The sequence below is a fragment of the Scyliorhinus canicula genome, chromosome 16 (genome assembly GCF_902713615.1).
Source record: "Scyliorhinus canicula chromosome 16, sScyCan1.1, whole genome shotgun sequence".
Classification (NCBI taxonomy): Eukaryota; Metazoa; Chordata; class Chondrichthyes; order Carcharhiniformes; family Scyliorhinidae; genus Scyliorhinus; species Scyliorhinus canicula.
The window spans coordinates 38839323-38851376 of record NC_052161.1 but is presented as its reverse complement, the minus strand read 5'-3'; the positions used below and the strand labels follow the sequence as shown (position 1 = coordinate 38851376).

The 12054-nt window shown below is 43.4% G+C and overlaps 1 protein-coding gene across 3 annotated transcripts in view; it reads right to left on the bottom strand.

The window, feature by feature from the left end:
• The window catches only part of edrf1 (erythroid differentiation regulatory factor 1), a 92672-nt gene that overhangs the window by 68907 nt on the left and 11711 nt on the right, over positions 1-12054 (bottom strand). For 2 of the 3 annotated variants that reach the window (XM_038773739.1, XM_038773740.1), the window contains exons 3-4: positions 9534-9600; positions 5495-5620 (exon numbers count right to left, since the gene is read on the bottom strand). In XM_038773739.1, the coding sequence (XP_038629667.1) occupies positions 5495-5620; positions 9534-9600 (193 nt within the window). The remainder of the gene's footprint in view (positions 1-5494; positions 5621-9533; positions 9601-12054) is intronic. The other variant, XM_038773741.1, reaches the window with a different exon arrangement.

The window sequence follows — 12054 nt, the reverse complement described above, 5'->3', positions numbered from 1 at the left end:
AGTTTCCTTTTACTTTCCTACCTGGTAACCTTTGATCCCAGAACTGACTTTCAATGTGAGAGTTACATTGCCGACGCCTTCTCTCTAGTCCCTAGCTAGGCAAATCTTCCATCCTCCTTTAAATGTTCACAAACCCAGTTTTCAATCTGAACACAATCACTCATTTGCATTCAGATTGATGAACAACGGAATTAGTATTTTGTGTTCCAGGTGCAGGACTGGTGCCTTTTTCTCCTGCTCACTTTCTCTCAGATGACCACCGACCATACAAAGCCAACTGCTGTCTGTCAAGTTCATAGATTTTCAGGGAAGCAGTAGCCTGATCTCAAAACTGCCTTCCTCTGGGCGGCATGTGGCACAGTGGTTAGCACTGGGACTGCGGCACTGAGGACCCGTGTTCGAATCCCGGCCCTGTGTCACTGTCTGTGTGGAGTTATGATGTGGAGATGCCGGCGTTGGACTGGGGCGAGCACAGCAAGACGTCTTACAACACGAGGTTAAAGTCCAACAGGTTTGTTTCAAACACTAGCTTTCGGAGCACTGCTCCTTCCTCAGAGGAAGGAGCAGTACTCCAAAAGCTAGTGTTTGAAACAAACCTGCTGGACTTTAACCTCGTGTTGTCAGACTTCTTACTGTGTGGAGTTTGCACATTCTCCCCATGCCTGTGTGGGTTTCACCCCCACAACCCAAAGATGTGCAGGTTAGGTGGATTGGCCACTCTAAATTGTCCCTTAATTGGGAAAAAATAATTGGGTACTCTTAAATCAATTTTTTTTTAAATGGCTTCCTCTGCCGTTTTCTCTATGACGTAATACACATTAGGTAGAATTGATAATTAGCTATCTTTGATCCCAGCTTCCTTCATTTTAGCAATAAATGATCAGTATCCAAAATTACTGTTTAAATCCAATGTCTATAATAGTGTTTTGGGACCTGTGACAGATCTGGAGATTTTACGGATTTTGGATCCTAGGCCTAATATGTACTTATTTTAGATAAAGTATGAAAAATAAAGAAGAAAGGGGTTTTATTCAAATTGCTACCCAGGGCACCAGCTTCGAATGTAGCTGGTTTTTGGTTTCTTACGGATTTTCAGAAACCGGATAAGGGGCCCTGTAACCTGTGCTCAGAAGCTGCCATCGTCGCTAACCGTAAATATTGCGTACCTTCTTCTCCAAAACAATCCAGATCTTCCTTTGATCCCTAACAATTAAACCATCCAGACTTATAGCCATAATTTAAAAAGTAAATTACTGTGGATGTTGGAATCCGAAACAAAAACAGAATATGCTGGAAACTCTCAGCAGGTCTGACAGAATGTGAAGAGAGAACAGAGCTAACATTTAGTCTGGATGACTCTTCCAAGCAGACTCCATAACAGGTCACATAACTCTTTCAGTTTATCTAAATTTAAAGATACAGTCCCAAACTACAATAATTGTATAAATCTCAGATTCAGAAACCACCCTCCCTCACACCAAAAAAAAAAAACCCTTTGGTGGCACTTTCTCTCCCAGAATTAAGTTGTAAAAAGCAAAAGCTTTTCTGCAATATTATTTGCTGTAACTTCAATTGCTGCAGCAAAGCTCTAAATATTGCAATTCCTCTGAACCACCAGCCTAGCTAGTTGCCAGTCAGGAAGACTGATGACAGAAGGCCACAGGTAGAGTCAGAGCTTGGATAGGGAGCTAATTGAGTCTGGGGATGCAGTAAGGAAGAGCAAGGCCAAAATCATGGCATGTGGGAATATAAAGAGATCAGAAGAGGAAGGACAAAAACATCAGAGGCCAGGGAAAACATTCCTTAACATTCTGGCTCACAAGGAAACTTGTAAAATGCATTCACCTTGAAGTGACTGTGGTTCCTGCCTCTTTTTAACCACCAGGTTTCCTGACCCCTATGAAGCTGTGCAGCAAATAAAACATGCCACCTAGATGCACACCAAGAACAGGAAGCTCGAGAAGTTTGGCATCACCACCAGCAGCAACCAAGCCTCCACCGGTACCACAGTAGAAAACAATACAGGGAAATCTATTGTCAACTTGTCGGACAAAACCAGACAAAATTGAAGTCCTCAGCAGAGGGCTCAATTTCTGCACCCCCACCAAAATGGACCCCATCAGTCTCGCGGCAGACACGGAGGAATTTATCAGGCAAATGAGGCTCCGGGAGTTCCTCCACAGACCCCAAGAGGCCGACAGCGAACCCAATGAACCGGAACAGCAGACAGAGAGATCTGCTGTCCGGCAACTGAAGAGGAAAGAGTCGAATTGGACTTCTCCGGAAGGCTGCTGCCCGAGACTTGACATATATGCTCAAGCTGTCAGGAGTCGCGTCTATGCCAGATTAATCAGTCGCATTCACAAGACAGCCCTGAACATCACTCAAGCAGAACGCAACGGCATCCGTGCTCTCAAAACCAACAGCAACATCATCATCAAACCAGCAGACAAAGGAGAGGCCAGAGTCATTCTGAACAGAACGGACTACTGCAAATAAGTGTACCGACAACACAACAACCAGGAACACTACGCCAGTTACCCGCAGATCCGACCAAATCAAGAGACTGATTAAGACCTTGGATCCAGACCTTCAGGCCACCGTACGCCCTCTCATCGCATGTACTCCCCGCAGTGGAGATCTCCACTGCCTCCTGAAAATACACAAGGCCAACACATCAGGCAATGGGACCCTGTGTGAGAATGTCTCTGGCTACATCGAGGGCATCTTGAAACCCATCGTACAAGGAACGCCCAGCTTCTGTTGCAATATGACGGGCATCTTACAGAAACTCAGCACCCGTGCACCAGTTGAACCAGTAACATTCCTCGTCACAATGGACGTCTCGGCACTCTACACCAGCATCCGCCATGACGGCTGCATTGCTGCAACAGCCTCAGTACTCAACACCGACAACTGCCAATCTCCAGACGCAATTCTGCAACTCATCCGCTTCATTCTGGATCACAACGTCTTCACCTTCAACAACAAATTCTTCATCCAGAAATATGGAACAGCCATGGGGACCAAATCCGCATCAATATGCCAACATCTTCATGCACAAGTTTGAACAAGACCTCCTCACTGCACAGGATCTTCAACCGACGTTATACACCAGATACATCGATGACATTTTTTTCCTTTGGACCCACAGCGAAGTATCACTGAAATGACTACACGATAACATCAATAAGTTCTATCCCACCATCAGACTCACCATGGACTACTCTCCAGAACTGGTTGCATTCTTGGATACACTCATCTCTGTATAGGACGGTCACCTCAGTACTTAGCTTTACCGCAAGCCCACGGATACCCTCACGATGCTCCACTTCTCTAGCTTCCACCCTAAACACATTAAAGAAGCCATCCCCTACGGACAAGCCCCCCGTATACTCAGGACCTGCTCAGACGAGGGGGAGCGTAACAGACATCTACAGACGCTGAAAGATGCTCTCGTACGAACGGGATATGGCACTCAACTCATTGATCGGCAGTTCCAACGCGTCACAGCAAAAAACCGCACCGACCTCCTCAAAAGACAAACACAGGACACAACCGACAGAGTACCCTTCGTCGTCCAGTACTTCCCCGGAGCGAAGAATCTTCTTCGCAGCCTTCAACACATCGATGAAGACAAACATCTTGCCAAAGTCATTCCCACACCCCTACCACTTGCCTTCAAACAACCATGCAGCCTCAAACAAACCATTGTTTGCAGCAAACTACCCAGCCTTCAGAACAGCGACCACGACACCACACAACCCTGCCATGGCAATCTCTGCAAGACGTGCCAGATCATCGACATGGGTACTACCATTACACGCGAGAACATAACTCACCAGGTACGTGGTACATACGCATGTGACTCGATCTACCTTATACGCTGCAGGAAAGGATATCCTGAAGCGTGGTACATTGGCAAGACCATGCAGACGCTGCAACAACGGATGAACGGACATTGCGCGATAATCGCCAGGCAGGGATGATCCCTTCCAGTCAGGGAACTGTTCAGCAGTCAAGGGCATTCAGCCTCTGATCTCCAGGTAAGCGTTCTCCAAGGCGCACTTCAGGATGCGCGACAACTCAGAATCGACGAGCAGAAACGCATAGCCCAAGTTCCGCACACGAGTACTGCCTCAACCGGGACCTTGGATTCATGTCGCATTACATTCACCCCCCCACCATCTGGCCTAGGTTTGCAAAATCCTACCAACGGTCCAGGCTTGAGACAATTCACACCTCTTTAACCTGTGATTATCCCTCTCTCCAGTTGCTCCGTTTGGACTTGTAAAACTTAATTACCTGCAAAGACTCGCATTCAAAGTAGCGTCTTGCATCTTTGACTTTGTCTGTGTATATGTTTCTGGAACCTACCTGTTCATTCACCTGAGGAAGGAGCAATGCTCCGAAAGCCAGTGATTCGAAACAAACCTGTTGGACTTTAACCTGGTGTGTAAGACTTCTTACTGTGCTCACCCCAGTCCAAAGCCGGCATCTCCACATCATAGCAAATATAACATTTAAATTGAGCTTCCAAGTGCACTACGACAGCCCAATTTAATAATTCAATGAGGCAATGCAATAAACATTAGATAGGCATAAATAAAGCTAGTTTTGAATCCAAGTGACAAATAATTAAAGTAGTCAATAATAAAATAAATGTTTTTTTCTTGGTGTTAACTTGGAATATCCATACTGAACAAGTTTTAAATCAGTAAGTTAAGGACATTTAACTGCTTAGGTGAATCGCTAGAAAATCGTTGGTTAAAATCAGAGTACTTTCGCAAAGATGGAAATGGAGGAGGGAGTGCAAAGGAATCCAGACTGTGGTTTCCAAAATGGTGCTTCGAAAATGTGTTCCTTCTTCCGCAACCGTGATTTCCCAACTACACAGTTGTTGACAGGACCCTCAACAGTGTGCGGTCCATCTCCCGCGCCACTACCCTCGCCCCCTCCCCTCCCTCCCTCCCAGAAGAAGGATAGAGTCCCTCTCCTTCTCACATTTCATCCCACCAGCCTCCCTATGCAAAGCATAATCCTCTGCCATTTTCGTCAACTCTAGTGTGATGCCACCACCAAACACATCTTCCCTTCACTCCCTCTGTCAGCATTCCGCAGAGACTGTTCCCTTCGAGATAATCTAGTCCACTCCTCCACCATACTCAGTACCTCTCCCATCACCCATGGCACCTCCCCATGCAATCGCAGAAGGTGTAATACCTGCCCCGTTACCTCTTCCATGCTTAACATCTCAGGCCCAAAACACTCATTCCAGGTTAAGCAGCGTTTCACTTGCAAATTATTTTGTACTTAATTGAAAATGCAAGTAAATATGTCCAATTCCTGCCAAATGCAGCAGGTAAGCCATAGCAAGCAATTAGCTTTTCCCTTTTGCACACCCATTAAATTAAGAACTATCTCAATATGGCACCAATACATGGTTTAATAGGAAAGCAAATTCATAGTGAGAACAATGTTAGCTTTCACTTACTTGGGACGAGGTCATAAAGAGTTCCTGAATGTCTAATTCATCAAGTAGAAGAGTCCTTCCAACACGATGAACACCCATGCTGACATGTGATTTGCTATATGGTATCTTCAGCAACTTCTTTATGTTCTAATTTTAACAAAATGCCGATAATTACAATTCATTGTCACCATAAAATGAAATAATGGGTACATTTAACTAATTGTTCCAAAAGGTGAAGCTGTTGACACATCACTGATCTAATTCATGAAATAATTTGCCAACTTTAAACATCACACAAAATAAATTGAACAGAGTGGCTTGAGAAATGTTTTATCATGCTGCGAATCACAATATTCAAAAATATAATATAGTTCTTCTAAACTTAATATTTAAAAACATTATCCTTTTTATACTGTACAGGGTTAAATATATTTGATGTAAATACAATTAAAATTAAGAACTTCAGGCTTGAATAAACCACATTTGAATATCTGCTTTTTGTTCTCCAAAACATTTATACGTATTTCACATCTTGATACGTTTTATTTTAGGCCCTGGGTAGATTGTGCCAGCTACTAATTTAAAAGTACTAAACATTTCACATTAGCAAAATGTCACCAAAATGGAATCAAAGGTTTTATAAATTTTTTAGGGACTTAACAATTTTTAGTTCCATGGGCAAAACAAGAATCAAAGTTAAATAAATGCTGAATGAATATTTCATGTTAAGTACACAACTAATTAGCAAAATAAAGAACAATCAAGTAAACATCACAAAAGAGAGACTTTGTCCTACAAGCAAAGGTGCTTATGAATCTATTGAATTTCAGAATGTTTTGTCACAAAGCATTCCATTTATACATTCGCAGGGATTCGGTTCCCACAAATTCTCACAAAGTGTGAAATCGCAAACAATGAATTTGCAGTGTCGGCACATGCGAATGATGTGGGAAAGGTGATAGTTTAACAATATAAATTGCGGATGAATGAAGTTTTGAGGCCTTGAGCCACGAATAAGTGCATGGTAGCATAGTGGTTACCACTATGGCTTCACAGCGCCAGGGTCCCAGGTTCAATTCCCGGCTTGGGTCACTGTCTATGCAGAGTCTACACGTTCTCCACGTGTCTGCGTGGGTTTCCTCCGGGTGCACCGGTTTCCTCCCACAAGTCCCAAAAGACGTGCTATTAGGTAAATTGGACATTCTGAATTCTCCCTCTGTGCACCCGAACAGATGCCGGAATGTGGCGACTAGGGGCTTTTCACAGTAACTTCATTACAGTGTTAATGTAAGCCTACTTGTGACAATAAATTATTATTATTAAACTACATTCACCCAGGTAAACAAATTTATGATAGAGGTGGTCGTAAACGACAGGCATCGACTCTAAATTGAAACTGGTATTAGATTTATCTGACTGCGACTAGAATTTTTAAACATTATACGTTACTAAATAATGATGTTCTATAATCCTTAATGAGACCCCTTAAAGTGTATTCCCACTATATTGCAAATCTCAGCAGCAAAAATTAAATTATAAGTTATAGTTACACAGGATGCATGATAGAGAAACAGGCCATTTTGGCCTAAAGAGTCATTCTGGTGTTTTATACTCCATTGAGCCTCCTCTCATCTTTCCTCATCTAAATCTACCATCTATTCCCTTTTCCCTCATATGCTTGTATAATTTCCCTTTAAATGCATATATACTATTTGCTCTAGCCCAGGGGTGGGCAAACTTTTCCGTGCAAGGGCCACATTCAGAAATTCACAATTCACAAAGGGCCGCATAGTATATTAAGTAAAATAATTACTTCACCCGGTTATGATTCTGGGCGCCTCATATAGAACATAGAACAGTACAGCACACAACAGGCCCTTCGGCCCTCGACGTTGTGCCGAGCAATGATCACCCTACTCAAGTCAACGTATCCACCCTATACCAGTAAGTAACCCAACAGCCCCCCCCCCCCCAATTAACCTTAAAAAAAAAAAATTTTTTAATTTAAAAAAAAAAAAAAATTTTTTTAATTTTTTTTTTTAATGACTTGGTCGGCCGCAGAAATACCTTTGGCGGGCCGCATGCGGCCCGCGGGCCGTAGTTTGCCCACCCCTGCTCTAGCCACTACCTGTGGCAGTGAGTTTCACTTTTTTACCGATCTAAATATGACATTTCTTCTGTATTCCCAATTGGATTTCTTGGACAATATCTTATATTATTGACCTTTCGTTATGCTCTTCTCCACAACAGGAAATATTCTCTGTATCCATTCTTTCAAAGATCGCAATTAGATCACTCAGCTGTGTTTTTCAAAAGAAACCTAGCCTGCCAATCTTATCCCGATGTGTAGAACAAAGAACATTACAGCACAAGAACAGGTCCTTCGGCCCACCAAGCCCGCACTGATCCAGGTTCCTTATTTAGACCTACTACTCTTGCCCAAATGATCTGTATCCCTCCATTCCCTACCCAGTCACATGTCTATCAAGATAAATCTTAAACGTTGCTATCGTGACTACCTCTATCACCTCCACTGGCAACATGCTCCAGGCACCCACCATCCTTTGTGTGAAAAGCTTTCCCCTTACATCTCTCCTAAACTTTCCCCCCTCTTACCTTGAACCTGTGCCCCTTGTAATTGAGTCTTCCACTCTGGGGAAAAAGCTTCTGACTATTCACCCTGTCTATGCCTCTCGTAATTTTGTAGACCTCATTCAGGTCTCCCCTCAGCCTCGTCTTTCCAACGAAAACAATCCCAAGTTTATTCAGCCTCTCCTCATAGCCAACACAATCGAGACCAGGCAACATCCTGGTAAACCTCCTTTGCACTCTCCCTAAAGCACCCACGTCGTTCTGGTAGTATGGTGACCCGAACTGCACAAAATTGTCCAAATGTGGCCTAACTAAAGATTCATACAACTATAACATGACCTGCCAACTCTTATGCTCAATGCCCTGGCCGATGAAGGCAAGCATGCCATATGCCTTCTTGACCACCTTATCCATCTGCATTGCCACTTCATGGAACTATGGGCCTGAACGCCCAGATCCCTCTGCATGTCAATGCTCCAAAATATGTATATCCATGTGTTCCTGGTATCATCTGCAGTCTCTTCAAGTGCCTCTATAACACTTTTATAATATGACAATCAGAACTGCACACTGTACCCCAATTGTGGTCTAACCAGGGTTCAATACAGATTTATCATAATTTCATCTAAATTGTCTACTTCCTATCCAAGTGTTACAGATGCCTTGTCAGTTCTCAGCAGTCACTGTCTTCTATTTTCTCCTTTAGGAAGGCTTCCTTTAATTTTCCTGCCACTGACTTAGGCTGACTGGTCTATGATTGCATAGATACATTCTATCCCTCTTCTTAAACACAATTAGACCAGCCATCCGGTGGCACTACACCTTTTTCTAATAACTCAATGAGTAGTAATTATTTTTAAATATGTGGACACAATCCATCACAACCAGGTTTTTAAATCCTCAGTTTATTCAATACATCCTTTTCAAATTTTAAATGTACTTACCTCATTACTAACTCATTATTTAACATCTACCTGTTCTATCGCCCTGATAAATGCTGAAAGAACATAATTTAATATTTTTGCTGTCGTTACAAAGAGTAATAAGAGGTCTACAGCACAGAACAGGCTCTTTGGCCCATCGCGCCTGCGCCAGTCAAACCAACCACCCAACTATTCTAATCCCACTTTCCAGCACTTGGCCTTGCATTCCTTGGCATCACTAATGCACATCTAAATACTTATTAAATTTTAATGAACCGGAGCACCCGAAGAAACCCACGCAGACACGGTTAGAACGTGCAGACGCCGCACAGACAGAGTCAGGCAGTGTGGGCCTCCGCACATCACAGAATGAGATAATTAATTTCTGTTTAATTAAGTCAGAATTGCTTTAAACTATATTTAAATAGAGTACTGATGGAGAGATTCACAATTTTTAAAAAACTTTCAAAATTGATATACTGATTAGACAAGCTGTGGCTTTACACAAATAAGTAATTAAATGTGTATCAATATGAATACAGTACCTCCGAATCAGAAACAACATCAACATCATCTCCAATGCAGTCAATGAAGTCATATGCCATTCCAAAGCTTAAGGAAAAATAAATTCAGTTTAATATTCTTAATTCAAAACTTGTTAAATCCTCAAACTGATTATATCAAACAGGAATAATTCTGAAGTGATATACATAGCTCTTTTCTCTTTCCAGAAAATGCATTCCTAACATTTTACTAGCAAGAACACCTTTTTTTTTTAGCAGTAATGAAAACAAATGATAGAAACAGCCATACGTGCAGATACTGATCATAAATCATTCAACAATTTGCATCTCAAAAGTAGCATGTGTGCAGTGCGGTAAGGAGGGAACTTTTTCAAATGTGATGGATTACCAATGGTTGAGAAAACTTAATAGATAGTGAACGCCTTCAAGTAAATATACATGCAAGTTTTGAATTCTGGAAATCGTCAAATAAATACTGTATATTTCTGAGCAAAGATGTTACTTATTTGTAACACTTCCAAATGGTACACCAAGTAATGTTTTTTTCAAAGAGTGATGTGGGTAAATAAACCATGATTTCCCCCATCTGACTGCCATTCACTGCTCCCCCAAAAACCCGGATCCTAGCAAAATCACATCTATTCATTGGAAAATAACAAAATTAGGCTCAGTTGTGAATGTCAATTGATAGTGACTGCACATATCACTGCAGAGAAACAGAATATTTTAATGTTGAAAGAATAAGATTGATTGATTGAAAATAATATTAACACTCTAACCATGGCTTAGCTCGTACAAATCTCATTCACTTATTACCCATATGCTCACCATCCCTAAACTGACTCCCTGTCAAGCAATGCCTGGATATTAAAATTCTCATCCTTGCTTTCAAATCCCTCCATGACCCATTTCTAATCTATTCCAGCCCCACAACCACTGAGATATCGGAGTTCCTCTAAATGTGATCTCTTGAATCAATCCACCATTGGCGGCTGTGCCTCCAGTTGCCTTGGCCTTTCACCTCTGGAATACCTTGCCTACAATTCTCCACTCTTTAGCTCACTTTCCTCTTTAAGACAATTCTTAAAACCTTCCTTGACCCAAGTTTATATATCTGACCTAATGGCTCCTTTTTAACTCTGTCATACTTTCTTTTAGAATGCGCCTGTGAAGCGCCTTCCAATATGTCCTTGCTCTATATAAATAGAAGTTGTGATTATGCATAGAGGTTACCTGCAGAAAACTTTACTTGAAGTTGTTTTGCATTGAAATATCAGCAACCCAAGAATAATGGCGGCACAGTAGCACAGTGGTTAGCACTATTGATTCACAGTGCCAGCGTCCCCGGTTCGATTCCGGGTTGGGTCACTGTCTGTGCAGAACATGCACGTTCTCCCCGTGTCTGCATGGGTTTCCTCCCACAAGTCCCGAAAGATGAGCTGTTAGGTGAATTAGACATTCTGAATTCTCCCTCAGTGTACCCAAACAGGCGCCGGAGTGTGGCGACTAGGGGATTTTCACAGTACTTCATTGCAGTGTTAATGTTAGCTTACTTGTGACAATAATAAAGATTATTAAGTGTCTGACCAGACTAGGCTAAAGAAGGGCTGGATTAGCCAGGTCTTCCACTCAGACTTGGACTCGAAGTCCAGGGGGGCGGCAATCATGATCAACAAGCGGGTGCAATTTGAGGCGGAGGGCATAGACGCAGACAGGGAGGGCAGATACCTGATGGTAAGGGGCAGACTGGAGAGGAGAAGAGTGGTGCTGGTGAATATATATGCCCCGAACTGGGACGACGTGGACTTTATTAAAAGAGTGCTGGAGAAGATCCCAGACCTGGACTCTCGTAGGCTAATAATGGGGGGGGGGGGGGCTTTAACATGGTCCTTGACCCGGGGCTGGAAAGGTCATGTCCCAGAATGGGTAGACTCCCAGCAATGGCAAGGGAGCTGAAAGGGTTTATGGAGCAAATGGGGGCAGTGGACCCCTGGAGAGCCAGACAGCCGACGGGAAGGGGCTACTCGTTTTACTCACACGTCCATAAAGTATATTCTAGGATAGACTTCTTTGTCCTAAGCAAAGACTGTATAGGGAAGGTAAAGAACACGGAATATTCGGCAATCACTATCTCGGACCATGCCCCGCACTGGGTAGACCTGCAGGTCGGAGGGGCGAATCACCAACGCCCACAATGGAGGCTAGACTTGGGACTGTTGTCGGAGGAGGGGATTTGTAAGAGGCTTCGGAGGTGTATGCAAAACTACTTGCAGGTGAACGACACGGGGGGGGTCTCAGCGGCGACCCTGTGGGAGGCGCTGACGGCAGTAGTGCGGAGAGAGTTGATCTCAATTGGGGCCCACAGGGCCACGGCGGACAGATTGGTTAGGAAAATGTGTCGGATAGACGAGGAACACGCGGAGTCCCCGGGGGAGGATCTACTCGGGGAGAGGCAGAGACCACAGGCGGAACGGGGGGCGCTATCCACGAGTAGGGCCATGGAACAGCTTAGGAAGGCGAGGGGTGTGGTGTATGAGCATGG